The 27,979-nt window shown below is 40.5% G+C and overlaps 3 protein-coding genes across 3 annotated transcripts; all 3 read right to left on the bottom strand.

Annotated features, from left to right (window-relative positions):
* Window positions 1-26: 26 nt before the first annotated feature.
* On the bottom strand, window positions 27-11,963 carry stox2a (storkhead box 2a). Its single transcript, XM_044190589.1, has 4 exons — window positions 10,573-11,963; window positions 8,688-8,840; window positions 3,392-5,936; window positions 27-870 (listed from the first exon to the last, which is right to left on the bottom strand). The coding sequence occupies exons 1-4, from the start codon at window positions 10,748-10,750 to the stop codon at window positions 669-671; spliced, it is 3,078 nt and encodes a 1,025-aa protein (XP_044046524.1). The 5' UTR covers window positions 10,751-11,963; the 3' UTR covers window positions 27-668.
* Window positions 11,964-12,019: 56 nt separating this feature from the next.
* LOC122873625 (storkhead-box protein 1-like) lies at window positions 12,020-18,383 on the bottom strand. The gene is made up of 2 exons (XM_044190590.1): window positions 17,707-18,383; window positions 12,020-12,603 (listed from the first exon to the last, which is right to left on the bottom strand). The coding sequence occupies exons 1-2, from the start codon at window positions 18,047-18,049 to the stop codon at window positions 12,485-12,487; spliced, it is 462 nt and encodes a 153-aa protein (XP_044046525.1). The 5' UTR covers window positions 18,050-18,383; the 3' UTR covers window positions 12,020-12,484.
* A 1,407-nt stretch (window positions 18,384-19,790) lies between these two features.
* casp3a (caspase 3, apoptosis-related cysteine peptidase a) lies at window positions 19,791-26,186 on the bottom strand. The gene is made up of 6 exons (XM_044190762.1): window positions 25,992-26,186; window positions 25,086-25,225; window positions 22,099-22,227; window positions 21,771-21,946; window positions 21,550-21,661; window positions 19,791-21,449 (listed from the first exon to the last, which is right to left on the bottom strand). Exons 1-6 carry the CDS (start codon window positions 26,054-26,056, stop codon window positions 21,220-21,222), a joined length of 852 nt encoding a protein of 283 aa, XP_044046697.1. The 5' UTR covers window positions 26,057-26,186; the 3' UTR covers window positions 19,791-21,219.
* Between the last annotated feature and the right edge of the window lie 1,793 nt (window positions 26,187-27,979).

Below are 27,979 nucleotides of genomic sequence, written 5' to 3'. Positions count from 1 at the left end.
GTGCAGCTCATTTTGTCCAAACATAATTTTTGGTCACATAGCATCTTTAATACCACCATTATAATAATTAGGATATCAAAAGTATCGAGTATACATACATCATTTGCATTGCGGTACACAAATCTGAGCTGATTTATGTTTTTATATCTTTCATTCGTTGTTCTCAGGATCAACTTTTATTGTCTCGACATTGTGCTGATACATTGAATCGTCCTGAAGAACTTGACGCTATTTCAGGAAGGAGAACATTTAATTGGACATGTATTGTTAAGTAATATAAAAAGTTTTCGATATTTCCAAATGTAACTTGAATCCTATAGTCTACTACTTTCCAATACCAATAGTCAAGAATCTTGATATAAGCCAAACTAGAGTCCATATCACCAAACTCAAAGTACTTCAGGTAGGTTTCTTCACCTACAGTGGTCTTGATATTCTGTAGTTTTTCTTCTCTTTTTTGCAGTAAAGTTCTTGAAGCTGTGGGAACAGTCTCTTGAAGCCATGCCTGTTTTTGTAACAGTCCCAGTAAATGGATTCTCAGGAGTCTGAAGATGTGTGTTTATGTGTATGTGTGTGTGTATTGGTTGAGGAAAGTGAGGGTCAAAATGGTGAAACACCTCACTTCCTCTCTCCTCCACCACCTTCAGGGTCTCAGTCTGTGCTGCCTGTCAGACGCTGGTGATGGAGGCCAGGCAGTTCGATGACTTCTGGAGTTTCTCAGGCTGTGTGGTGGGGGGTTCTGGGATGGCGCGAAAGCTGAATGGCAGTCCGATACTACTGGTGCCAATGTGGCCGGGGCTCAGCGCTGGATTCTGCCGTCTATTGCTTTCCACTATGCTGGATGTGTTGGATGCAAGGCTTTCACGCGTCCTGCACAAGAGACAACACAAAGTCAAGTGTTTGGTTTCAAAATACACTATGAATCAAAATACCCAATTAAAAATCTCATATTGTGTATAGCGTAAGTGGTGATTGGCTAGAAAGAGGAATACTACTAAAATACAACTGAAACTATTTTAGTATATTTTGCACACTGAGGGGAAAAAACAGACAAATTGTAGTTAATGAGAATAATAAAAAAGGCAAATTCCTTCCAGGAAAGGGAAAGGTTTCCTTCATTTAAAAAATGTTTTACAGATAAGCAAAAAAGCTTTTTTTGTTTTTTTACGTCATTCGTCCAGAAAAATACATAAAAATAGATAAAGGCAATTTTATGAGTAAAAGCCATAACCATTTTAAGAGTTGATAATTAATTAAATCATATTAATATAATACATTATAAATATGTAGCACATGTTCAATGTGTTATAAAATTGCTAATGCTACATTATTTATTCCTCATATATTTAAACCCAATAATTTTGTCTAAAGAGATACTTTCTCAGAATCCTACATATGTAGCATTTATAATATGTATTAAAGGGGCATTTCATCAACTTTACACACGATGATCAGCTTGTGAAAACAGTTGTATAAATGTCTTCTGTGGCTCTGAAGGGAGGTTTCTAAAATCTGAAAACATAACCCAGATGAATCGTAGAAAAGGTTTCAGTCGTAGTCATCTGGACACTGTTTTCCAGATGACTACGACTGAAACCTTTTCTACAATGGAACACTCCTGGACGAATGAGGGACCACACCATCTTATAACCCAGATGATGTCATCAGGGTTATGTTCTATTATCATGGATTGAGATTTCAAGTTTTTGACAGTGTTACAAAGTGGAGGTGTGGAGTTTGAAAAAAGACATGGGTTTGTAACAGGAGGGTCTAATGACAGATGCTAGTGAGTTGCATCATGGGAAGTGTATGGCCTAACCCATACTAGGCAATAAAAGTCAGAATATCTCGTCCTCTGCTGCTTTGATTGGGACTATTCTTTTTTTTAATCTGTCTCTCATAGCTTTATGGTGCAATATTAAATTGGTGGAATACCCCTTCTAACTGTCTGCTAAATCATGCTTAGATGGTTCACTAGTGATTCACCAATGTTAAACTCCTGCACTGCGTTTATGTTTCACTCAGCAAAGATCGCTTCCTAGCTAGTACATTTGTTTGTCTGATAAACAGATGTTTGGAGTTGTTTATATAAACTATTGATGTCATATTAATGCTTTTTATCCATTTGTCATTTGCTTAAGCTGTCTTTTATGTACATAACATGTATTTATAAATGAGTTGCTTGTTATTACCTTTACTGTCTGTTTCATCTAAAGTTGAAACAAAAAATTTACTGTAACACAGTCTGGTATAATCTGTTACTAGTACAGTCACTTCCAAAGGTTAGTAAGCCATTTGTTGCCTTCAAGATGAAGGAAATAATGACAACAGCTGTGAGATCAAAGCCTGTGAATTGCCAAGTTGCTTTAAATACCATTCCAGTTATTCATACACCAACCAACGTAATTAATAAATTATTGGAATACTTTGAAGGTATTTGTTGTTTATCATGAAACTGGTGGTAATGCTATATATTTTGCAGACTTCCATGTCTGTTACGAAAGAAGTCAGAATCTGTGAAACAAATTCATTTAATTTAACAATTAAGTGCGTTAAATTTAACCCCACACAATTAACCCCACAACCAAGTCCAGGGTCGAAACTTATGAAGTGGAGTGTGAGCATAACACCACTGCACACCTCTTATAGAAACCAAGATTAATCCAGTCTTCTCACAGAAATGTTACTAGACTGTTGTTAAAGCAGGAAACCGGTCCTTCTGACTGTTTAACAAACATTTTTTCTGATTTAACAGCACCGCTGGAACACATCACTAAGAGCTAATCTTAGAATAGCAAAAAACGATATTCAATATAAATACAGAATATAGATATACAACCAGTATCCTCTTTACTTACACCTTTACACCTGTAAATTCAATCCAACCACAATAGTAAACATATAATTTAATTTACATATTTCTGACAATGTCACCAAAAACTGAACATTATGAGCTTCTTAAAGATAGATGTTATGGCAGGGCCGTGGATTGAATTATATTGTACAGGTGTACTTAATAAAGTGGCCAATGAGTGTAGATACAAAGTCAAGACTTGAATTTGATTGTAAATGCATTAACCTGGGAGCCTCTCTATAATCCTGTGTTATGGTTAAGTGAATTATCTCAGTTTGGTAGCATATCCTGCTAATAGTTTACATTCATGAGAGTGCAAGATAACAAAAATAATAACAACAGGTTATCACATGACCAAAGTTGCATAGTTAGGTCACGTGATGACAACTGAGCAAACTCCATCCACTGAGGAAAACTGTGAGATGCAGCTGAAGGCTCCAAAAAAAGCGAGCAAGTGGCCCTTGAGTTAAGATAAGGACAAACAGTTTGAATAGTGTAAGGTGATAATACACATGTACAGTTAATTTCAGCACATACCTGGGGGAGTTGAATCCACTGTCCACCGTGACACTGCTGCTGTCCATGCTGTCCAAACGGGCAGAGTGGGCCGACTTCTGGCTGCTGCTGTTCTCCGTCTCCTTGGGACTGAGTAAGGTCAGATTGGTCTCCAGTTTCCGCTGCAGATCATGGTCCTTCTCCCGCTCCAGTAGCCACTGCATGGTTCCCTCTCCACCACCACCACCACTGCCTCCACCGTTACCACCCCCTTCCCCGTGGTCTTTGTTGTCCTCTGCCTTCGCCAACTCTTTGTGCGAGTCCTCCTCTGCCTCTTCCTCTTCCTCATCATCTGATACATTATAATAGTCAAAGGAGGCAGAGGGGACTGTTGGCTCTAAGCAGCCCTGTAAAACTGCAGGTGACGCTGAGGAAGTGGTTGAATTGGAAGGCTGCTGGGGCTCAGGATTGTCTAGGGCCTCTGTTGATTTGGCATGTGAGGCTTTCCGCAATGTGCCGGACTTGGTGTAGCTGCTGTCCACGTAGCCTGTGGACAAGGCATTGTGTGGAGGTTTGAACAAAGTGTCCTTGCTGAAGATCTCTTTCCTCTTGATCACCATACCGCCTCCTCCCCCTCCGGGATCTACATTGTGTTGGTGTGGCGTTAAACGGGCATTTTGCACCGGCTCCGGCGTCTGGCTTGGCGTCAGTCGCACTGAGCCATTCTGTCCCTTTGCTGCCGACAAGTCCTCTTTGTACTCCATCGTGTGAGGAGAGTTGAGGTGAGGCGTTTGGCGGTCAGCCGGAGAGCCCTTTCGGAGTCCCCCTGATGAGGTTAATGTGTCATATTCTGATTTTGCCTGAGGCGAAGGGGCAGTTAGGATTGTTTCATTTGACGTATTGCACTGGAAGTACTCATCTGTTGAGGGCTTAGGAGAAAGTCCCATTAGCTCATTGTATGTAGGCAAGCTGTCTCTGCTTTTGTTCCTCTCCATCGTACTCCGGATCCTTGACTCATCCAAACTCCCTTTCCCCAAATCAGGCACATTAAAATCAGAGTGGAACTTAGCAGCAGAGAACATGATCCTTGAGTAGTGGGAGGACTTCTGCGTGGCACGCAGGGTGCCGTCATCGGTGTAGTAATGACTACGCTCCTCCAGACTGGGTTCAAAGTCTTCTGGCGCCCCCAGTGTCGGGCCCTTGAGGGAGTTGTCCATAGACCGAGAGCGTTCCTTAGCTTGATCTGACCTCTCGTGACGCGACTTCCTGTCCTGATTGTGACTGTGACTTCTTTGCACTCTGGACTGGCACGTCCCGCGTGATGGCTCTGGGAAGGGCATCTCCGTCCGCCTCTTGGCCAGCTCCCCAGACACGTCCCACTCAGGGGTAACAGGGCAGTACGATTCAGTAATGTTGGGGTTGCTATGGACCAGGTATGTTGCGCCTCCACTTCGCCTGCGCTCCAAGGTGTACATGGCCTCCCGAGGCGAACGAACTAACGAATGGCTAAAGAAGCGGTAATCCCTTTCCATGAACAAAAGGTCCCAGTTTGAACCTTCAGACGGGTCTCCCCTGGAGGTTCGGGGCTTGCTGTGTGAGCGGGACTTACCGTGTGGGGCCCTCCTGTGGCCCCTCCCCCTCCTGCTGCGTGCACTGTGCTGGGCCGAAGACCCTGCCTTGTTCTTCTGCGTACGCTCTTCCTCCAGCCTCTTCATCACAGCCGTGTGCCTTGCCACATTCTCCACTGTTAGGTCGGGGTTGATTCGGCGGATTATCTCCATTTCCACCTCACGGGGAATGGGCGTGGTTGGCACATCTTCGTCACGAAGAGGCCACTCCTCTGGGGGGAACTGGGCTGAGAAGGTGGCCAGCTGCCTCATTTTGTCCTTCTTGAAACTCAGCCTGAAGAGCCTGAGACCGAATCTTTTGGATTGCTTCTCGCCACTTCCACCACCACCACTTCCTTCTTTCTTTTTGGTCAGAGTGTCAGTTTTATAAGGGAAAGAAGTGATGCTTTTGCTCTTATCTGCAGGATCTTGAGGCGGCGGTTGCTGGACAGGAGGGGAAGTGGGAAGAGGGGGATAAGGGTATGATGGCGGCTCTCCTCGGTGCTCCTTGGCTGATGTGGTTGGTGGAGGCTCCCCACTGTTGTGATCCTTGGGCGGCTTACTTTGATAAGAATCTCCCCTGTGCTCCTTTGGTGACTTACTTTGGAGCGCAGAGGTGTGAAGTCTGGACGGGTCTTCGCGATAGGAGTTGTATGAGTCACTGTGATTCTTCCGAGGAGGCCTCTCTCTCAGGCAGCCAGGTGTGGATGGTGTGACGTTGGCAGACTGAGGTGAAGTGCATTGCTGAGGTTGCTGCTGCGGCTGTTGTTGCTGCTGCTGCTGTGGCTGTTGCGGTTGGCGCTCTGGCAGCCGATCATCCAGGTGATACCACTTATTGTTGGTTCTGATGAGGGAAGGAGTGATATAGTAGGTCTGGGGGGTGACAATGAAGTAGCCCTCTGGAGTTGGGTAGATCTTCCTCTCTCGCACCAGCATGTTCAGCGTATGTCGCAGAACCTCTGTGCTGGGTGTAGGCACGCCTGCAGGAAACGCAGATCAAACAAAGTTGAAGCACAGTTTTATAAATTTCAGTTAAAAAATGTTAGTTATATTAAAATTGTTCGGACACAGGACATTTTGAACACTTTGCACTGGGGCATGGGGACAATTTGGAGACAGTAAAATTATCAAAATGAACAGATTTTAGTTAAAAATAAAACCCAAGATTCTTTGTCTTGCACAATGTGAGAACTGAATCATGATGAGGTGAAAAAAACAAAATCTGAGCTTGTCAAGGAGAGATAAAAAAACAACATGAGGGCTATTTTAATATGAATAAAATGTGGTACTTGCATGATGTTTCAGTCAACCATTGCAAGTTTACACACAAATTAAAATGTAAATCAGATATATATATCACATCAGAGGCATATTAAACATGAGTAAAAATTAGCAGTGAAAGATGGGACTGGGTTGAGGATGATGTGAGATATTTTTCCGAGCATGACTGAACCCAAAATTGGTAAAAAAAAAAAAAAAGCCAACTAATAACTAATTATTAGGACATTTTTTGAAGATTCTGGTGACCAACTAAAGTGAAGTACTGTTTAACTGTTTCCCCTTAAATTTCCCATCACATAAAAAAATGGATTGAAAAAAAACACACTGCATCACAGTATTACATACTGCATATATTCTGCATCTTCTTATCCCAACATCTCATTCAAGCTATATAATGCTTATGTTAAGTGAAATCTTCAAACCAAAGTTGCCACATTTTTCATGGATGCACCATTACATCAAATAGAGATATTGTAGATATTGTTTCTCTAAAATTCAGCTTGATTCAATATCTTTGGAAACATTATGATCTCACTAGAATTTAAACTAAACTTATGTTGGTTTGAATTTTCCTTGACAGCAGACAACATGGACTTGTACAGAGAGGGTCTGTCCCCAACAGACAATGTTCTATTTTTAAAGGTGAGTTTTACATGACATCAAATGTTTTTTTTGTTTTTTTGTTGATTAACCTAACTTTTCTTAAATCGACCCCCACCTCAGCTCACACAAATCCACATGCATTTTAAGGAATGTCCATGGCTTGAATATCTACTATAATACTCCTACCATAACATGATCTAAGATTTAATATGTATGTAAAAACAAATGGTACTTAATAAACTAAACAATCCCATTCCCAGATGACTCCTAAGGATATTTAATCAGGATGCAAAGCACCAAATCAGCATTAAAAGTAGTCCATTTTGAACATCACCACTCATAACCTTTGTCTAGGAAGGCCTTGTGTTGCCTGACATTACATCACCCCTGTTATAGTTTTTTACACAAGTGATGCAACCTATAAGTTCAACTCCTTTCAACTGTGGCATTGTAGAGAAGTAAAGACGAATTTGAAAGACATGCTTCCCATTAAATTTGACCAACTTGGTTACATGCTGGTTAAACCTGTACTTTAAACCTTAATACATTTTTAGGCTTGTTTCACCAACATTAAGAGTAATCCTGGATTTAATTGTATTATAAATTCTAGTATAGAAGAAAATGACTATACTATTAAAACATTATGTATATTCAAACCGTTAAAATAAACAACATTGTGAACATTTTGTTGGAGCATTGCAACAATTTGGAGACAGTAAAAAACAGATCATAGTTTTTTTTTTTAATCCTAAGAAATCTTTGTTTTGCGTTATGTGATAACTGATATTAAAAAGTCTAAAAAAAAAACCTTTCTTGAGGAGAGATAAGATAATAATAAGATGAGATAATAATTTGTAACAACATAAAATGTTGTCACCGAATTCAAGTTTAACAATTAATACTGGTCTGGTTATTTTTAAGTAAATAAGAACTGGTTGAGATATTTCAAATCCCTTTAATAACAGAATATCCACATTACAGAATCATAAATAATTGGTTCATAGACAATGTCAATGTCAATCAATATGTATACATGTCACTTGTGAAGAAAACCGAAAACAGTATAGGAGTAAAAGAAATAGTAGAGGAGGATGGGACAGGGAGCTGAAGATGTTCACTGTGTTTTAGTACATTTTAGGCCTGTTTCACCAACATTTTGGAGTAATTGTGGATTTGATATTCAAGTTTGTCAGAAAATAGTGAAAAATGTCCACCATAATTTCTCAGAGCCCAACGTGATGTCTTCAAATGTCCAAATTCCAAAGGTATTCTGTTTACTATCATATATGACAGAGAAAAGCAGCAAATCCTCACATCTGAGAGGCTGGCATCAGTGTGGCGCTTGAAAAATGAATATTAAAACAAATAGATTATCAAAATAGTTGCCAATTAATTTTCCATCCATCGACTAACCGCTTAATTGACTAATCGTTTCAGATCTATTCCTGTTGAAACATTATGATACTGTTTGCAAGATTTTACAGGACGATATATATCTCAATCCTCAGTTAATCAATGAAGCGTGTCAGATCCCTGAGGTGAGATCAATAGATGTTTTAAGCCTACATAGATTATTACTTTGCTCTTTGAACCTGGCTTTTATGTTAGATGTGTATAAAATGAAACTTTAAGTCTATAAATCTTTTCGCTTGGAAAATTTAGTGACAGGATGTTAATAAGCAACAAATCACAAGACAATAAACCAAGGTATGACACATGCATAGGTGTATATAAGCAACATTTCTACCTTTGTATTTATAGAACATTTGCCACATAATGTATTCAAAAATCAGTTTCTGCATGCTTTAGTGCAGTCCCATTTTAAAAACAAGGTTTGAGGAGCGTACCTGGGAAGCTGGCAGTGAGGTGCTCCACCAGAGCCTCCTGGTTGACAGGCTTGTGGGCAGAGTTCATAGCAGAGATGGCCAGGCACAAGATCTCCCCCAGCGGGATGAACTGTGACTGGCTGATAGGTGACATACTGATCGGAGACACGTCACCTGCAGGAGGAGGAGGAGGAAGAGGAGGAGGCACAAGCACAACTGTGAGATCATGAATGAACAGCAGGCGCAGCGTGTGAAGCTATGATGTAATGGTCAAACAGCAGCAGTTTGCATGCTGCCTGGAAGAGCTCCACCCCTCCTCTCTGTGCTTCCCTTAGCCTCTCATTCCTCCTGTTTCTCGTAGGTTAGCAAAGCGAGGCAGCTGCTGCAGCAACCGTAAATTTGTGAGTCTTTGCAACCTCGTTATTCCGTTCACATTAGCTCACAGAACAGAAAAAGGAAGCTTACGCAATCCTTCAGAATGTCAAACCCAACGTATCTGAAATTGAACAAAATATAACTGACTTTAGCACCACATTGAGAGCTTACACACAGAAATTCTGTTGCCTTTGTTGAATTAAGCTGGCTTTGATGTCAGCGGAAGTGAGTAGTGAGATCATCCTACAACCAGACGGCCTGGCTTCAAGCCCCTCTGAGAGCAAACATCTGCCCTGCTGAAAGGTTGTAAAGCAACACACTGAATCCACCGCTGCAGCATCTGTGCTGTAGCTGACCCTGTCCTCTGACCTAAATCTGCTGATCGATAGAGAATCACACGATACAATATAGAAAATGTATCATCAAAGCCTCCATATTTGATTTCTAACCTAACATTATGTCTCCAGATAACCAACAAAATTAATGTTGCCTCATTGATCAGTATTTTAAAGTTTTGTTATCATTCGCTGTCCACACTTCTTTTAGCTGAGCTGAAATCTGTGCAGGGCCCTGAGTCCTCACCACACTCAGCTGAATGGTCAGTTAAGCAACACGATGACGTTATCTCTGCTTAGTATCACAGCCCCTTAAGCTTTAAGTGGCTTTACACGGCTTTACTCGTTTTTTAGTAAACATGAGAAAAGCTGGATCTGCCAGTAAATTGGTCCAAAAAAAACATTTTTAAAAATTCTGTGCTTTTATAGTATTTCACTTGTTTTTGGTGAGGTATACACAGAGCAAATCTCCGAGGGGTGTGGGAATGAGGTTGTAGTATTTATGTTTCACATCTTACAATGAAGCAAGGAAGACAGCAGCAGAAAAATATGCAAATGTTTATAATAAAAGGGAAAGGGAAAGACTGAAAGGATCTGATTTTCTTGGTAAGGACATTGGTTCGGGATGTGAGATGCCCCAGAAGCCCTTTTGTAATCTCACAAAACACAAAATATAAATCTGTCACAGAATTTGGTGCAACTAATATATCCTACAAGGAATGAACTTTTGAATATTCAGGAAAATATTATACATAATGAAAAAAATGTTAATGGTACAAAATTAATGGATGTACATTTTTTCATTGTGTTGTACCATTAGTTTTTTTATATTTTTAAATATGGGTCAGTAAATATGGAGATGTGAAAATATGTCAAGAAGTAAGAAAGTTACAGAGATTTGGACCCACTGAGATATAGTTTAATGACTTTTAAAACAAGCCAAATTAGTGTCCAATAGGGTCTATAATAAGAGAAAGCTTAAATAATTAAAAATATTTCTCCTTCTTCTCTATTTCTATTTGACCTCATTTGATACATTAGAGAAGGAATGAAAAGGAGATGTTATCAACATTTCCTACTTGTTAACATGAAAATATTGTCCACTTTGAACTTTGGCCTTTGCCCCCAAATCAAACTCCGAGCAGCTCTGGGTCGGGAGAGGGTGGAGCTTCTGTTGGTGGGAGTGTCACACTCACCTGGCGCACGATAACTTGGCGGGGACGGAGAGAAATGAGGGGGAGGAGGGGGAGGAAGATGCTGCTTCTGCACACGGATGTCTTTCTCACTACGGGAGAGATTGTGCTCCAGCGGGCGTTCGGTAAGCTCCGAGCTGGGCCAGGCCCGCCGCAGATGGCTGCTGCGGTTCTTCTTCATCGTGACCCCTTTACCAGGTGGCCTTCACCCCCGGGGGCTTCTGGGATAAGGTGAGGGTGGGGGGGTGGTGGAATGGGGAGGTGGGGGAAGGAAGGAGGGAGGTGGGGAGGGGGGGGGGGTGTGCAGGGGGAGGTCGACCAACCTCAGGCTCAGTGCCTCCCCCGCATCAGTAAGAACGTCCCGCTAGAGCAATCACACACCAGACATGGCAGGAACCAGTGTGCACCTTCACACACATACACACGTCTCATTTACATCCACGAGCAAGCTACAAACAACTGTGTTCGCACTGTGGGTGGTTGTCATCGGCTGCTGGGCTCTCCCAGGCTGATCTGGAGCGATGGCAGCGGCGGCGGAGGTGCAGGTGATTGCGCGAGGCATCACCCTTTCATCGGCATCAGTCCCAGCCACCATTTGTAGCATCCCCATTTGCATGCGTAGGGAGGCACATTACGTAGCCGCTCTGATGTGGGAGGAGGGAGCAGGAGAGAGGTGGGGGGGCAGGGGTAGAGATGAGGGAAATGGGGCATTGGAAGCAAGGAGGACGGTGAGGAGAGATTTCAGTGGAGGTTTTGGGATCCGTTTGTTCCGTTTGAGTAGAAGGTAACAGGGGAAGGAAGGGAGGGGATGGATGGATAGTCAAAGATTCAAAGCTTAAGAGGCCCAGTCTTCGACAATAGCTCAATTCACCACAGGAGTGCTCGGCCGATCCCCGGAAAACAAAAGAGCCCACTTAAAAAAAACAGAAATAAAAGCTCCATTCACCCTAATGGGCAGTGAAACCTCAATAGTATGCCAAGCACCGGAGACGCCACGTTCACCTCCATCTTTATCCGATCAAGCACAAGACCCCATCGTCCTTTCGACAACAGCACACCAGCAGAGGGTGGGGAGAAAAAAATGGAGAGCATAGAAATAAATAAATAAATTCAAGAATAGATATCCACCGTTTCCCGCAATCCAACGGAAGAAGCTCCTGAGCCTATCGCCGTAGCATCCATTCATTAACAGGGGGGGATGCAAACTCCAGTCAACGGCAAATCTCTTTCAACGCTAATGCTGCAGCTGCTCCCAGCACCTCCAGGAAGGGTGTGTGAGTATGTGTGTGTGTATGTGTATGTGTGTGTGTGTGTGTGTGTGTGTGTGTGTGTGAGAGAAAGTGTGTATGCGCGCATCCGCCTGCTGCGCGCGATTCTGCGTGAGCATGCATGCGTCTGTGTCTGGGTGATTGAGGCTGAGGGGAGGGGGGGAGAGGATGCAGAGAGAGAGAGAGAGGGAGAGAGATTGAGGACATACATAAGGCAGAGAGGAGAGCAAATATCAACAGCTCGAGACACACACACAAAATATTCAGCCCTCAGATGATGTCCAGGGAAAAGCTCAGGCTCTGAATCTTTGGCTAAATTTCCATCCTCACCCTCTGTCCTCTTCTGTTCCCTCACCCTCTCTGTCTTACTAGCTCTGCTCTTGAAGGATGAGGGGCCCCTTAAACCACCATCCTTCCTCTTTTTGTGTCTCACCTGATTGTAGGACCAAAGCTAAACACTTGACAGGGCCACAACCGAAGGGAATCATTTTAAAAAGGTGCTGATTTGTGTCTTCCTCATCAGTGCTTTCTACCAGTTGATTCAGTAACTACACTGTATGGAGCTGTCAATGAAAAAGAAAAACCCAAAGCATCACCTTAATCATGTCCGGAGTGGCAGGTCCTGCTAGCTGCAGACTCCTGCTGACTCACATGTGTGGAGTGTGAATGGATGGTTGGAGGGACAGAATAAGGAGCAAAGTGAGAGGGCAGGACGGGGCACGGGTGGAGGGGGGGGGCGGTGTCACAACCAATCTGCTCCAGTTCACTGATACCAAAGAGAAAGAGGAGAGGAAAGGAAGGAGGGGTGAGGAGGAGGAGGAGGCGACACCACGCCAGCCATTTTATTTCTCAGTAGTGCTGCAACAGCCTTTGTTGCCATGACAACGCAAGCCGATGATCTCATAGCTGTTACCTTTGAGTGTTGCTCCCTTAAAGCGCCAGTTACTCAAGATAGAAGCAGACAGACACCACACAGACAAGGACTGACTGTCTGTTACACGGACAGAAAATACTCCTGCATCGCTGCTGAGAAACTGAGATCCTCCGACACTTGTGTGCACTATAAGGCACAGTTACACTAACTGGGAGAAAAAAGTAGCAGGATGTCCTGATAGTGGAAAGACATTTTCTGAAAAATACATGAATCCACAGCACAAAAATTTGAATTCTTGCTAGCTTGGAAAATCCTGCTGACTCCAAATGTGAGGCGATTAGAGATGGAACGAGTAATTGATTAGTTGGTTTTAGAAATTAGAAAATGAATCGGCAACAATTTTGATAATTGATTCATTGTTTCAGTCATTTTTCTGGCAGAAATGCTTAACATTCACTGGTTCCATCTACTCATTTGTGAGGATTTAATACTTTAAAAAAAGACAAAAAGAATATATTTGGGTTTTGTACTGTTGGTTGGATAAAGCAAGTCATTTGAAGACAATATGAATTTGAAGAGGTCACTTTGGGCTTTGGGACACTATAATTCACTATCATTCAATTCTATTTTTATTATATAGTAGCAGCCCTAAAGGTGATTAATATGTTGTGTATTATTGAAGCAGACTTTCATAGGTTTACCAAACATTGTGGTCTTAGAGCCCATAAAAACTAATGAAAATGAATAATGACATTTTGAAATCACATGGCTGTTAATCTGACAAAAGCCTGTTTTTGATTTGATGAATGATAGATACTGATGTTGTATTGTGTTTAGATTAATATATCAACAGTGGGATAAAACCATCCTGCTGTTTAAGACAGTAGTCCTGAGCTGTCAGACAGTAAAGGATATGCAACCTGTTACAACTTCATCCAACTTCCTTGCAAACAGGACCATTTTTGCCGGTGGTCTGCCCTCCAGTGGAACATTTATGACAACACATGTCTTCTTAAAGTAAGTGCTCTAGGCCAGACACTGAATAAAGGGACAAAGCAACATATGTAACACATCCTGATCTGACATTAAGATATACGGCAACATATCTATCTGCTGCGTTAAACATTTCCCCCAATTCTCTACTGGGACCCTCCCTTTCCTTTCAATGGAGACCTGTGCTATAGCAGGGAACGCAGTGCAATAGTGTTTTCCTGAACAAATGTTCCACTTTTCCTTCCTTAAGAGCACACACTCCTCCCAGTCCATTGTTTATAGCCTGCTAACGGATACAAAGTTCAGTTAATCAGATTGAATTGTCAGTTTTAAAAAACACTGTTTCCACACAGCTGAAAATCCACAACTTTTGTCTAAATGTATTAATCCAGCTACTTTTTGGCTCTCAGCCCTAATCAGACATTATCAGGCAGTTTGGGGGATAATCTGCATTATGTAAACATGTAGCAGTCATATGATTAAAATGCACTATATGTTTCACAACAATATGACTTCAGCCTTCTAAGACTTAAAGAAAACTTAAATAATCTAGAGCTGTCTGTTAATTATATATAAGGGATGGAGATTTTACCCTGCAGCCTTAATAATGTCTGAGTAAACATGTACTACAGCTGGTGTCTGTGAGTTTTCTTCCTACAGTCTTCTGTGCAAGGCATATCTATAAAAAAACACTTTTTCAGATGCATTTATTTGTCCAAAAGTTTGTTAATAAAAGACAATTTTGTCATATCATTTTGCAAGTGTATATTATGCCAAATGCTGACCTTCTACACACAAAGTTAATGAAAAGCCTGTGGTGAAAATTTGTCTGAACTTTGTTTGAACTTGAACTTGAAAATGAGTCAGACAGAAACTTGCAGCTCCTACCAGAAAATCAATACTGCAGTGGTTTTCATCTGTATACTATCATCATTACTCATTATAGGACATTTTCCATAAGAAGAATAGGCAACAACAGTCAAATGAAAGATTCTGGGTACTTTAAGGGGAAAAATCCGCCCAAACTACCTGACTGATTTATAGGAACGTTTTGCATGCTGGAGTTTTTTCAGGTGATCTCAAAGAGGCAAAATGGTTAAAATTTAACTCCTGGTTGAATTCACATGAGCTTGCTATTAAACTAGAGATTGATTATACTGTCCAATAATGTGGTGGCCACACAGGTGAGTACGAAAAAGACACTGCACTGTTACATGACACAACAGAATGACTTTTCACCATCGGTCCTGTTCTGAGGCGATTTCCGAGTTAATATCTGTCCTGGTTTATGGTTTTAGTTGTGAAAAACACAAAAAATATATCAGTATCTCATCTGCATCTGGACCAACTGCATTTATGCTCTGTTGGTTTTGGCATTATAGAGTCTGGTGAGTTATTAGCTATAAGACAAACATTCCTCAGCTTATCAGTGTTTGCTTCAGTAGTGTGAGTGCAGCTACATCACTTCCTCTGACAGACAGACCAGCGACTCAAAATCACAATCTATTTTAAGATTTACCTTCAGACTATAACAGACCCTAAGGTACTGAAGCTTTTCAATTCAATACAATCAACGTGTAGCGGCTCTAAAAATCGGATAACATGAAACTAGCTGTAGAAGTGTTTGAACATTCAGTACGCACTAGAATAAACAGTTCAGTCAGAACAATGAAGTGTCTGGTCAGTGTTATGCCTTAGCAGTAGGTGCCACAGGTTGAGTTGAGACAAACACATTGTGTAATCCAAAACTTTGAGTTGAAAGTATATCTATAAAATGATTTGCAGATACTGTTACACCTACAGACTAAACTACAGATTCTCCCCCAGGAACTTGTTTAGCAGAGGTGGTAAGCCACCCAGATCCCCACGTTTCTCGTCTTGTGATCGATTTAGTCATTAAATGCCGACCTAAACAGTAGCTATACTCTATATGGAATTTGATGTGTGAAACAACACCTCTGCTCATTTTCCCAGAAGGTTCCTGCATAAAAGTTTATTGATTTGTTATGATGGTAGTGGAGGTGGTCCTTATTTCAAGTGAGATGGCCTGCCTCCACAATAAAACACTGCAAGAACCCCTGCTATTTTTTTTACTTTTATCCCTTTAAATTGCAGGACAAATGCATCAAGTAAACTTTAATGATATTAGGCGTGCTTTTACTTTTTAAAGTACAAGGTTTCCGTCAGCATTATATGATGATCAATATACCAAACAAACAAGTACTGAAGATTTAAGGCTTCATCAAATCTTCATCATCTCTTCCTCCTGCTCCATAACTTTGAATTGAGGCTTGTGAAAAAGACATAAATAAGGCGATCTATGACATGCTGCACGTCTGCACACACACACACGCTCACATAGGGAAGCTTGTGAGGGCAGTATGACTGGTGCAGCAGTTAGACTTGCTGACAATACCTCAAGTTGTCCAAACCTGTCCCAGCACATACATGAGTTATAGCCTTGTCAGAAGAAGATGAGTATGAGTGTGGGAATGTTGATCTGGAGTAGAATTGGGCCTAAATCCTGGCTCTGAGTAAGTCTACATGATATGAAGCAGCTGAGGTTATAAGGTGAGATGCTGCCTTGACTCCTCTCATCAGACTAGCTCTGACTGGTTTTATGCACCCTGCCAGCTGAACTGTTAACTTGACTCACAGAAGGAGTAGACAATATCATATAAAAACCTCAGGGAAAACTATTTTAACTTCCAATTACAAAAAAGGAGGGTCATATTAGGCGGGATGCTAAGATGGATCAGCAGGATTTGCCAGCTATTAAAGAGGTGTGGAAAGAATCATGAAACAACCAGCAGAGCTCTGAAGAGCCACAAACTAAATCTGTCAGAAAGGTATTTAGATTACAGACAGACAACATATGCCTGAGAAACTGCATGGACAAACAGCGGTCACAAGCTGAAACTAAGCAGCAGGGGAGTGAACCACACAAAATGTTTTTAGGTCTCTTGTGGCACCACCAAAGTCATTCAAGTCAATCAAGAAAAGTCCACATCTCAAGTCAAACCAAATATAAATTTCTGATAGATACAGCCGTCTTGTAGAGTAAATATAGGCTGCGTTTTTACACATTGTGTAAATCACCCTGATGAAGAACCTGCGCCGAAACACGTTGGTGAAATGCTAGTGTTGCAGAGTTGTTTTTTCACATTTGGTTCTTTGTTACTTCAACACCTACCGTAGTTGGCTGGGGAAGTAACGACAGTGCACTCCTCCTACAAACCAAATCTGACACAGTCTTCCCCCAGTTGAATATTATTTAAGGTGTACAGGGATGCAAGGCGTCACTGTTGCAGTTTTGTTATTTATTATTTTCCGGCATTTTAGAGTGGAAAAACCTGAGACTTGGATGTTTTTGCTATCAAGTCTCAAGTCAGCTCAAGTCTTTAGAGAGTCAGGTCTCATGTAAGTGATGTCTGAGAGCAGTCAAGTCCATGTCCTCATTTTTGTGACTTAAATCTGACTCCAGTCCAAGTCTCAAGTCTTACAGGTCTAGACAGACATATACAGTATAATGGGAAATACTGCTAAATGGCATGCGAGTTAATGTGGCCCACAAGAGTTCAAAGTTTCAATCATTTTATTTATGTCATCTATAATCATGCTGACAGACTCTGTGGTTGGAAGCTACAATTTGCCAGATTTAATTACGTTATTGCCACTGCACGTCGTATTTATTGTTAACACTCTTGTAAACGCTTGCGTTTACTGCCATTGTGTGCTGCTTTTTCTAAAGGATATTTCTTTGTTACTGGTGGTGGATGAGTCGGTTTTAATGTGCCTGTTTTTGGCCACGCTGCAGGCCAAATTTCCTATGCAAAGATAGCAGATAGTTTGCAAACATATTCACAGCAACTTAAGCGGCAACCAACCACTCTTATGTAAAGAACTGCTTGTCTATCTTTGCATTTTTACAGTTGAGTGTAATAGCATGGTTGTGCACATTGTCTCTACCATTTAATGACCTGGATGACCCAACATACCCACCTATGCACTTGATGTCAAAGCCCTGTGGTGGTTTTAGGGTCCGTCTGGTCCATCCGTTCCTGAGGACTTGGAGGTGAACTTCTTTGCCCTGAATCAGCAGCACATGCTCATCTATCCAGCCGAGGAAGAAGATCTCAGACAGCGCGTGCGTCAGCGCCTTGTTCCAGAAATGCTGCATGTTTACGGCTTTGAAATTAGCGAATACCTCGTAGCCGGTGTGATGCTGTAACTTTTCAGAGAGCACGGCCGGTGATGATGATGGGGAGTCCTCTTCATCTTTTCTGCAAAGCTGCGACAACACCAGAGCCAGAGAGTGAGGAGCTACATGAAGGAACTTCTCCATCCCTGCTTCAGTCAAAGTTCACGGTGGTCCACACCAAAATCACAGAATTCTGTTTCTTAACATTGTTTAGACCACGCAAAGGTCTTACGTTTCTATCCAAGACTGCCGGATAATCTTAACTGGTTTAGGCATGTTAAATAAATTGACTACAGGGTAAAAGAAAACACGCTGCGCTGATCCAGAGTCTGCAGCACGACGTTAGAAATGTTAAACACAGGTGCTGCATGTAAAATCAGGGGAATCAGCAACCTGACACGGCGCGCACTGCAGCCAACTAACCCAAACTGTTAGAGAGTATTAGGGCCTATTTTCAGCGACAAAAGAGGCGAGGACTTGTGTTGCGTTCAAGGGCCACACGTAAACATCTACTTTCCTCTTTGGAAGACCACCAAAGTCAGCCTTTTTGTTAGAAATTATTAACCAATCTTATGCTGAACTAATTGTTAACGATGACAACAGCCAGTTATATGGGGGGGAAAGTAGCCAGAGAACGAGAAACACCTGCACGATTCAATGCAATATCAACTTCAACTATAACTTTATTGTCACCATCATCACCCCACTCATCATCAACGGTCAAAACAAAACCACCATCACCACCCACCAATATTAAATGGAAGAAGGATCATCAGCTGCCTCATCCTGACACTATTGGTAGTGTGTTTGTATTATATATTGCATATATTGAAATGTTAATATTTTGTCCACCTCATTTACATATATAGATGAGCAAACATATTATCATCTTACTCTATAATGCAATCCAATACCACAAAATACAGCCTCAAAAATACCAGAGTTGTATCAACAAACCTTAAAATACTAGTATCTATTAAGGGACTGCTGTACTTGATTATAATGTGCAGGGGTATCTCAAGTATTTGCTGATCATCTATTGTCGGAAATCAAGGGACATAAAGATGCACCTCCAACTGGAACAACTCACAATTAATGTGCAGTTTACAAATCAACCCTACATAAATGGACACTTGATTGTAGAGCTGCAACAATTTGTTGATTAATTGATTAGTCGATTGACAGAAAATGAATCTGCAACTATTTTGATAGTCAATTAATTGTTAAATCATTAATAAAAGTCATTTCTTGGTCTTACATTATAGTACACTGAATATTTTTGGGGTTTTGGACAGTTGTTTGGACAAAACAAGCCATATGATGAAGTTACCTTGGGCTCTAGGATATTGTGATAATTAATTGATTGAGAAAATAATTGGCTTGATAGCGCACAAATTGTACAAATAATGTCATTATGTTGTGTCATGCTTGTATACTAGCAGCCTCAGGTGGCAATATCGAGGTGCAGTTTGTTGCATCAACATCTAATTTTGTGTCAGCTGTGAGCCTTTGTATTCAGAACATCCAACAGGTAGCAAGTGGCCTGTTGTTTGTGAAAGCTACTTTAGGTTAAATGCGTCTGTGCTGGCAGTGAAGGAATCGGGAGGCCCAGTTTTAGTTGGCGCTGGGCCTCAGGATCTGGTGGCCCAGTTCTTCCCACCTCCAGGCATGCCAAATCTGGAGTAATCCTGCCTGTTTACGAAAGTGTACACAAGTAGACCCGTTACTGTGTTTGTAGAGGTTAACTCTAAAACGAGATATGAACAAAGCTGGCAAGACTTTATTAGAAAGTGAGCACTTTAACTTTAGTAATATATCTGTGGATGTTGGTGATCTTCACTACTGTCACAGTACAAGAGCCAAAAACAAAACCAGTAACACAGAACAATGAAAAGTGGTCTTTATTTTTCAGGAGAAACATTATACCAACCTCACAGTGTAGCTGCTTACAAAACAGTGATATCACGTAAAACCAGAGTTGTAAATTGAACAACTGGATTATGAAACAACAGTGAAATATTTTAACAGCAAAAGTGATTTCAGCTAGATGTAAATATTTAAATATGTACCAGGGTCAGTACAACATCAAACTGTGCGATGCCCATTATGAATCACTTAATGCTGATGTTTGATTCACACTTCCACAACAGTTCATTGGAAATGATTTAAGTTGATGCCTGTAACTATTAAAGCAAAGTGAAAAGGCATCCACTTTGCCATTTTTTTTTAAACACCACATACATGAACTACTGCCAAATATGAAATGTAAAGTTGAGTTAAAGTATGACTGACTTATCACAATGAGCTCAAATAATAAAAGCATTGTGTAAGTGGGCTGGCTTTACTCGTGCATGCTATGAAGCCCCACTGATTTGAAGACATTTACAAACGTTTCATTCAAAGAAATCCATATTTAGAAAATAAAGACTATGAAAAACAAAAATAATTGAATTCTGAGCTTTAAAAACAAAACACAAGATAGCTTACTGGATGCTCCAGAATTTGCTACATAACATTATCCCTCCATTTACCAACTGAGTGCAAGTGTTGCATCCATTTAGGCTTCACACAACTCATTAGGTACTAATTCTGTGAATTATTATTATTAGCCATCATGTCAGATGCCACTACACTGACTGAATAGTAAAAAAACAGTTGTAGAGGAAGAAAAAAAACAGGCACAAAAATTACACACATGATCCTGTCATAGCAGAATATTGTCTTGCTTAGACATTCGAGTTAAAATGAACAGCTGACTCATAAAAATGCTGACGCTGAAGGCAGGAAGCCCATCTATGGTTTCATGATTAAATAAATATAGAAGGTCAAACTTCCTATCAACCTGGCTCTCAATATTTTCCCCTGAAATGTATATAGTGTAAACAGCACAGAGGCATCTACTGGTAACAAATTGTGAGCATGGAATTACAAGGTCAATTACATTTTATCTTCAGATTAACAGTTTTTCAATGTTATTTTATGCTTTTTTTTTTTTTTTACATTGACATTTTAAAAATATCTTTTTTAGGTTAATTTTTTTGGAATAGAATACAAATAGTTTTGCTGCAGGGATACATATTTTAATGCCTAATATCTCAGAAATCTACTCCCCCCCCAAAAAAAGAACCGTATAATGCCAAGCTTATGAAATGCGACAGCATCACATCTACTCTCCCAGAAATATGTACGCTGACGATTCAAGAGATATTCAGTCAGAAAGTTTAAACTAAAATAATTCACAAACACCAACCCATACACATCCTCAAGCCTTTCTTCTGCAGATGAAGGCCAGCGAGGCTGATGTAGAGACGACTTCAAGGAAAAAAATACATCTCTTTGGTCAGCATTGACACAATGCATGGAATTTGTTTCTTTGCATCAAAGCCTGGTGAATTGGAGACAGACACAAACTCTACTGCCACCTTGTGGTTCACTCGTGTCATGATGTGCTGGAGCTCCAATTCTTTTCCATATTTGCTGATCATATCACAAAGTGACTGGATGAACCAGGACCCGGTCATAGTATTCCTCCATGAGTAGTAGCCTGTAGACAGATGAGTGATATAATAAAGGGCGTATCAATAGAATGAATACAAAGGGAACAATAAGTACACAAAAAGACCTTTGTGTGTATGAGTATTAACCTGGGGCCGTGGAGAAGGCGTAGAGGAAGTCAGCTTCCACAGGGATCTTGGTAATGCCATCTTCTGCGCTGTCTGGTTCAATGCCTGCATCCAGATCAGTGCCTCTGCAAGCCTACTCAATGTGCACACAAACAAAACAAGACCTGGTTACAGGTTTGACACTTACTGTAAGCAAAGCCAAAGGTAAGTTAGTACAGAAGGAAAAGAAATTCTTGCAGTACCTGGATGAAGAAGAGTTTGGGCTTTCCCACCAGCGATTTGCAGCGATCGCCTCGAAAAAGTGACGTGAGGTACTTAAGCTCTACAGAGCCATCCGTACCAAAGAACACACCCTCATCTCCATGACTCAACAGAACACAGACGAATGAGGCGTAGCACCTGTGATCTTCCTTTGACACTGAAAATATATGTTTATTTTTGTAAAAGATTATATAAAAAAAAAAGACAGCAGGTAAAAAGAGTCAATAGTTTGGAGCCTTAGTATTAATTTGTGTGTGTGCACATTTTGGGGTAATTTTGAATTTTGTATGAATTCTGCATCATACTTACCAGAAGTTAAAACCTGTTTCATCTGACTGACTGTCTGGTCATTGTAAACCTTCACTCTGTAACCCAACTTCGCGAACACTTTCATTGCGTTGGCTGCATCTATATCTGTACCATTTCGTTGATTCATGCCTTTAAAAACAGGAAGAATTTTTCTTGTTACTTGAAGAACACAATGAAAACAATATTTAAAAAAAGGACCCAACATCGCTTGCTTCCTCATAAGCAGAGTTAAACATTAGCAAACTCTATATGTGCAGTTTGATAAAAAAGCACATATTTATTTACTGTATTTTCCAATAATTTTAAAGAACCTTATTTTGGCTGATTAGACCTGTGTATGGAGTGTATGGATAATGCTTGATTGACATCTGCCCCTCACCTGTTAACTTTATTGCACCTGTAAGGGTGGGACAAATGACACTGTTATCTGGACTCAGCCATGTGAAATTTTTTTTCATTAGTCTGTATTATTTTACGATGCTGTTGGTACACGAGCCATGGATGCAGGTTAGCTTAAAGCGGCATGTACCGCTTTGTGTGGCAAATTCAAATGGAGTGAAAATCACGCCAAAACCGGCACTGTGATAGTGGGGTTTTTGAGTGCACCCATTCTTATAAGTAGATGAGGTCTGGTGTCCTCACATAAGTGCCACATATCGTCAACCTAATCAGCCAGAACAACTGAAAACACCTACACAGGTGTGAATAACAAACTGAATGATGGCTGAATTCCATTTGCTGGCTCACTGTTACACTATCATGGCTGACAGGGGCACTTGTTTACTGCATCTTGTCTTGATCTGACTTTTACTTACAGCCTAACATGGTTACATTTTAAAAACACACTATGTTGTGTGAACCATCTACCTACCCAGTAAATGTCTGTCTGGAGCCCTTGGGTTCAGGATTAAACACCTCTCTAGTTTGATAGCTACAGTAACTGTGGTCACCTGCTCTGATTGTAAAAGTGAGGCTGTGGACCACAACTAGTTTGCTAGCTTTTACATAAAATTTAACTGGCTCTTGCACCAAATTCAACTGCAATTTTCTTGGAAACATGCAAGGGGGATTACCGAGTGACATATATGCGTGCATAAATCTTCCATAACAGGAATCTTTTCTTGGTTGAACAGCTGGAGACAATCAAATGAACATTGGAATACAGGCTTAACCACTGCTGGTGTGATGCACTTATATGATGTACTTACTCATGGAACATTACATTGTTTGTAGACCAAGCAGTCATGTGTACTCCGTTAGTCCTGCTAGACAGGTTTGTCAAACATAAGTCTGACAACAAAATAAGACTATCACCCGATGCTCCAGATGAGCAGACTGAAGCTGTGTTTGCTTGCATTAATATCCAAGGTTTTCTCAGGCAAATAATAGAGGCTCTTTCAATAATAGCAGACACTGCTCTTCAGCTTTTCAAGCTTACATTGCATAATGGCCCTAATGGGTAGGCAAGGACTAAGGTCAACTCAAGGTTTCATACAGTATCTCCAACTATTGTAGACGCCTTTTTTATCCTCAGGAAGCAAGTGCTGGATAACCCAATGGACACATATGACAATAGCTTTTAATGGCAGTCTTTATGTATCCTGTCACCCTAAAGCAAGACTACCAAAATAATCAAGTGACTTGGCCATTAAATAAATGTACAGAACAGTCTCATACACAGAATTCTACACATCGAACTTGGAAGAGGAACTTGTCGAATCATGGGTACCCTTGTGATGCCAGTCAAATCATCGTGCAAGTCATATGGGTAGCTGAACTTCCTGAAGAGCCAACGACAGTACGCTGCAATGTGAGTTATTGAATTGTCTTATGTTATCAAATGCAAGGATGCATACACAAGGATTAGTACAACTGCCTGCTTGTTCTCATTCTCTCTAAAAGGCAACATAAGCACTGCCACAGATCCAACTTTAACATCTGATTAACTGGTATGGGATGCAGTTAAATGGTATCCACAGCAACAAGTGTAAATTGGGTCCCCTAGCACACCTATGATCTCATGAAGGTGTTGATGCAAAATGACTGACCTGCTTTGTTGTACACTGAGATAGTGTTAGTTGGAAGCTAAGCCTCACTTTACTGTTACCTCCACAAAAAGGCAGCTTGGGCTCTCTCAGACCAAGATGTTTCTATATAAAGATTTTTCATGGAGCTCACACAACTGCAGGCCATATATCATCGGTCCTGCTGTATACAACATGTTGCACAAGGAGAGACAAACACTACAAATAATCACAGGTCCATCTCCCCAACACAAACTTGCCACCAGACAGAAGAAAGATGAGCCCCACCGCCTAGAGATCTCACCATGGAGTTAAGCAAGCACTTGATGATCAACCACCTGCACAGGATTGGCAACACCTCGCAGTTTCACAAGAGATATCCCAGGAAGGATTCTCCTCCTCCAGCTTTCTGGATGTCCTTGCACCAAATGAATCTATAATTGCTGAGGGACTAAATGGAGACGCTTGTGTACACCAACTGGGAACCACAGACACCTCTACAGCCAACTAACCTTAACTCCTAATGCAAGTTTTAACAGTGTACATTTGAGACAACGGACCGATTAACCTTGGGCAAACTTGTTGGTTTAGTCTAGATTAACTAAGCATTTCAAAATTGCACATTTTAAAGTCCCAGTGTAGCTTTTTCTGGACATAGTTATTTTGTCTGACGAGTCATAAACCCAAGGGTATTTACTATGTAAATTAGAATGACACAGAGTGACGAAAAGCAAGTAAATATTCACCTTTGAGTAGATGTTACCACCAGATGCTTGTTATTTTATTATTAACTAATAATTTTCTGTTTTACAGTTTCAGCATAAGTAAACCAAGATATTAAATTTATGTATCAAATATAATCTTTTACAGCAGTAACATGTTTTCACAGCAGTTTCATCTTGAATATGTTTCATCTGAAAATAAAGTTGACCCCATCCCGGACCAAAATACCAAAATAATTACCTGTTCTTCTGTCAAAGTTCTTGTTGTTGATGATAATGCACTGGCCGATGCTGGGGAAATTAAGACTGTATCTAAAGCTGTGGGAATTGGGCTTGGCATCCACATCCATGGAGGCAGAGGCAGACAAAGACCCCTCTGACCTGAGGGACAACAAACAATAACACGGTCTATTATGGAAGCATAAACGGGACTATATTCAAATGATAATGTAAACTTGAAAATGTAATTCCACAATAGCATTATAAGTTCACAAATGTATGTGTTATTTGAGTAAAAATGAACTTGCAATAATCCCATTTTCATTTTCACATACTTGTTTGGGCGTTCTTTGACTATTTTAAAATGAAAATGGAAAAGCTTTTTGACATTTAATTTTCAAAGTGGTAACCCGCTATAAACTGGACAATATTCAAATGTTTATTCAAATTTGAAAACGAAAATGAAAATGGCATTATTGCATTTTTATTTTTACTCAAATAACATGTGAAAAATTATAATGCTATTGTGGAATTACATTTTCAAGTTTACATTATCATTTGAATATAGTCCCGTATACGCTTCCATAGTCTTTAATTAAAATGTAAGATAACAACACGATATAAGTAATGCAAGCCGAATAAAGAGCTAATATTACATGGGGAGTAAGGATTGAAAAGTGTCAGTTACAGACCTGTATTAGTGCTTCATATGTGACATAAATAACACGATGCTAAAACAGTTTACAGAAGTACAAACAACCGCTAATATATGGCAACTAGCGGGTGACTAATGTGCTAATAACAGTGGATTAGTCTGGGAAATAACGAAGACAAACAGCTTCCTCATCGCTGTCTGCTAACTTGGCCTGAACAACAATAAGCTGCTATAGTTAAAGATCCATAACTAGCTAAATTAACCGTCACTCACTCTTGTCCATCGCCTCTCCTTGCGTCTATGGAGTCTTCTCCGGGTCCAGGTCCGTTTACCGACATAGCGTTATTTGTGATAAAGCTAATCTACCACAAAGCACACAGTGAAATTACACACCCTGTGTGATAAACAACGAACCCAGCAGACAACTAATGCTAACTGGATGCTAGTCGATGCTGATGTCATGCGGGGATGTACTCGTTTTATCCTCCCACGCCTGCCGTGTGAGAGACGAGTCACACAACAAACTCCTCGGATGAGGGCCGGAGCCAGGTTATTTATTTATTTATTTATTTATTTATTTTAGAAAACAAACAAAGAAACCTGTATAAAAAACAACAACAACTGATTACTTGGATTTTTATATTGTATTTATTCAATTAACTATGATAAAGTTTTCTCTAATCACTCCACCCCGCGCACACAACCCCAACGTTGAGGTCTAAATGCTGTTTCAAAGCTGCTTCTCTACACTGCTAAGAATTTAATTCTGGTACTGAAATCTGAAAACTTATTTTTGTTTAAAGGTAGTCAAATTTAAATATAATACATCTCAAAATGCTAAAAAAAAAGGTACCTTGTAAAATACCCCCTGTGTTAAAGTTTCAATTTCAGACTGTAAACCCCGCCAGATCCCTAAACCCCCCCAAATTTCCAGAGAAAATATGGCCCTGCTCCTGATGTTACTGTCTGTTTGTTGTATCAGATATTTTGATGCATAAAATCTATAGTTTTTGTATTTATAAGTGGATATTTCAAAGTCAATTGTTATTTTCTCCTCTTTGTAGATAATTGGCCCCATCCTACTTTGGATGGAGTAGCTCTCATATCCAGAAATCTGACTGACTTTATTAGTGGACCTAAACCATGATAAGTCAGACTTGAGACCAGGAGGCAGAGTTGCAGTCCTACACGCTTCTCTGCGCTTCCAGAGCAGTTACCCACCCAAACCTCCTTAGTGATGGTGTATGCCCCCCGACCATTTAAATTAATAAAACCAAAAGTTAAAAGAAAAAGGAGTTACACATAAAAACTTAAACAAAAACGTTGAAATAGCACAACAAAATAGGAGAATTAAATGTGGACTCTTAAACATCAGATCTCTGTCATCTAAAGCTGTACTAGTGAACGATTTAATATCAGAGTATCATATTGACTTAAATTGTCTTACTGAAACCTGGCTGGGTCATGAATATGTTAAATTAATCCACTCCGCCCAGTCATATTAATACTCATATTCCTCGAGGCACCGGCCGAGGAGGTGGAGTTGCAGCCATCTTCGACTCAAGCCTATTAATCAACCCTAAACCTAAACTAAATTCTAACTCATTTGAAGGCCTTGTTCTTAATCTTTCACACCCAACCTGGAAAACACGGCAGCCAATTCCATTTGTTATAGTGTACCGCGCTCCTGGTCCATATTCTGAATTTTTTTCTGAATTCTCAGAGTTTAGTCCTTAAAACAGATAAAGTAATTATTGTAGGTGATTTCAATATTCATGTGGACATTGAAAATTATAGCCTTAGTACTGCGTTTATCTCATTATAAGATTCGATTGGCTTTTGTCAGAGTGTGCATGAAGCCAGTCACTGTTTTAACCACACCCTCGACCGTCATCTGACATATGGCATTGAAACTGTCCATTTAATAGTCTTTCCACAGAATCCTTAATTATCGGGCCATTATTTAATAACTTTTGAGCTCCTATTACTGGACTACACTCCATTAGGCAAACACTTCTACTCTAGATGTCTATCTGATAGTGCTGTAGCTAAATTTAAGGAAGTGATTCCATCAGCATTTGGTTCTGTGCTATGTCTCAATATAACAGAGTACTCTTGTGCTGATTTCAGCCACTCCCAAATCCACCAAACGACACTCAATTCTATTGCCCCTCTAAAAAAGAAGATAATAAAACAAAGATTAGCTCCATGGTATAACCCCCAAACCAAATTAGAGCAAACATCACGAAAACTTGGAAAGG

Source organism: Siniperca chuatsi, linkage group LG3 (genome assembly GCF_020085105.1).
Source record: "Siniperca chuatsi isolate FFG_IHB_CAS linkage group LG3, ASM2008510v1, whole genome shotgun sequence".
In the NCBI taxonomy this organism is placed as follows: domain Eukaryota; kingdom Metazoa; phylum Chordata; class Actinopteri; order Centrarchiformes; family Sinipercidae; genus Siniperca; species Siniperca chuatsi.
This window is presented reverse-complemented; position numbering and strand designations above follow the sequence as displayed.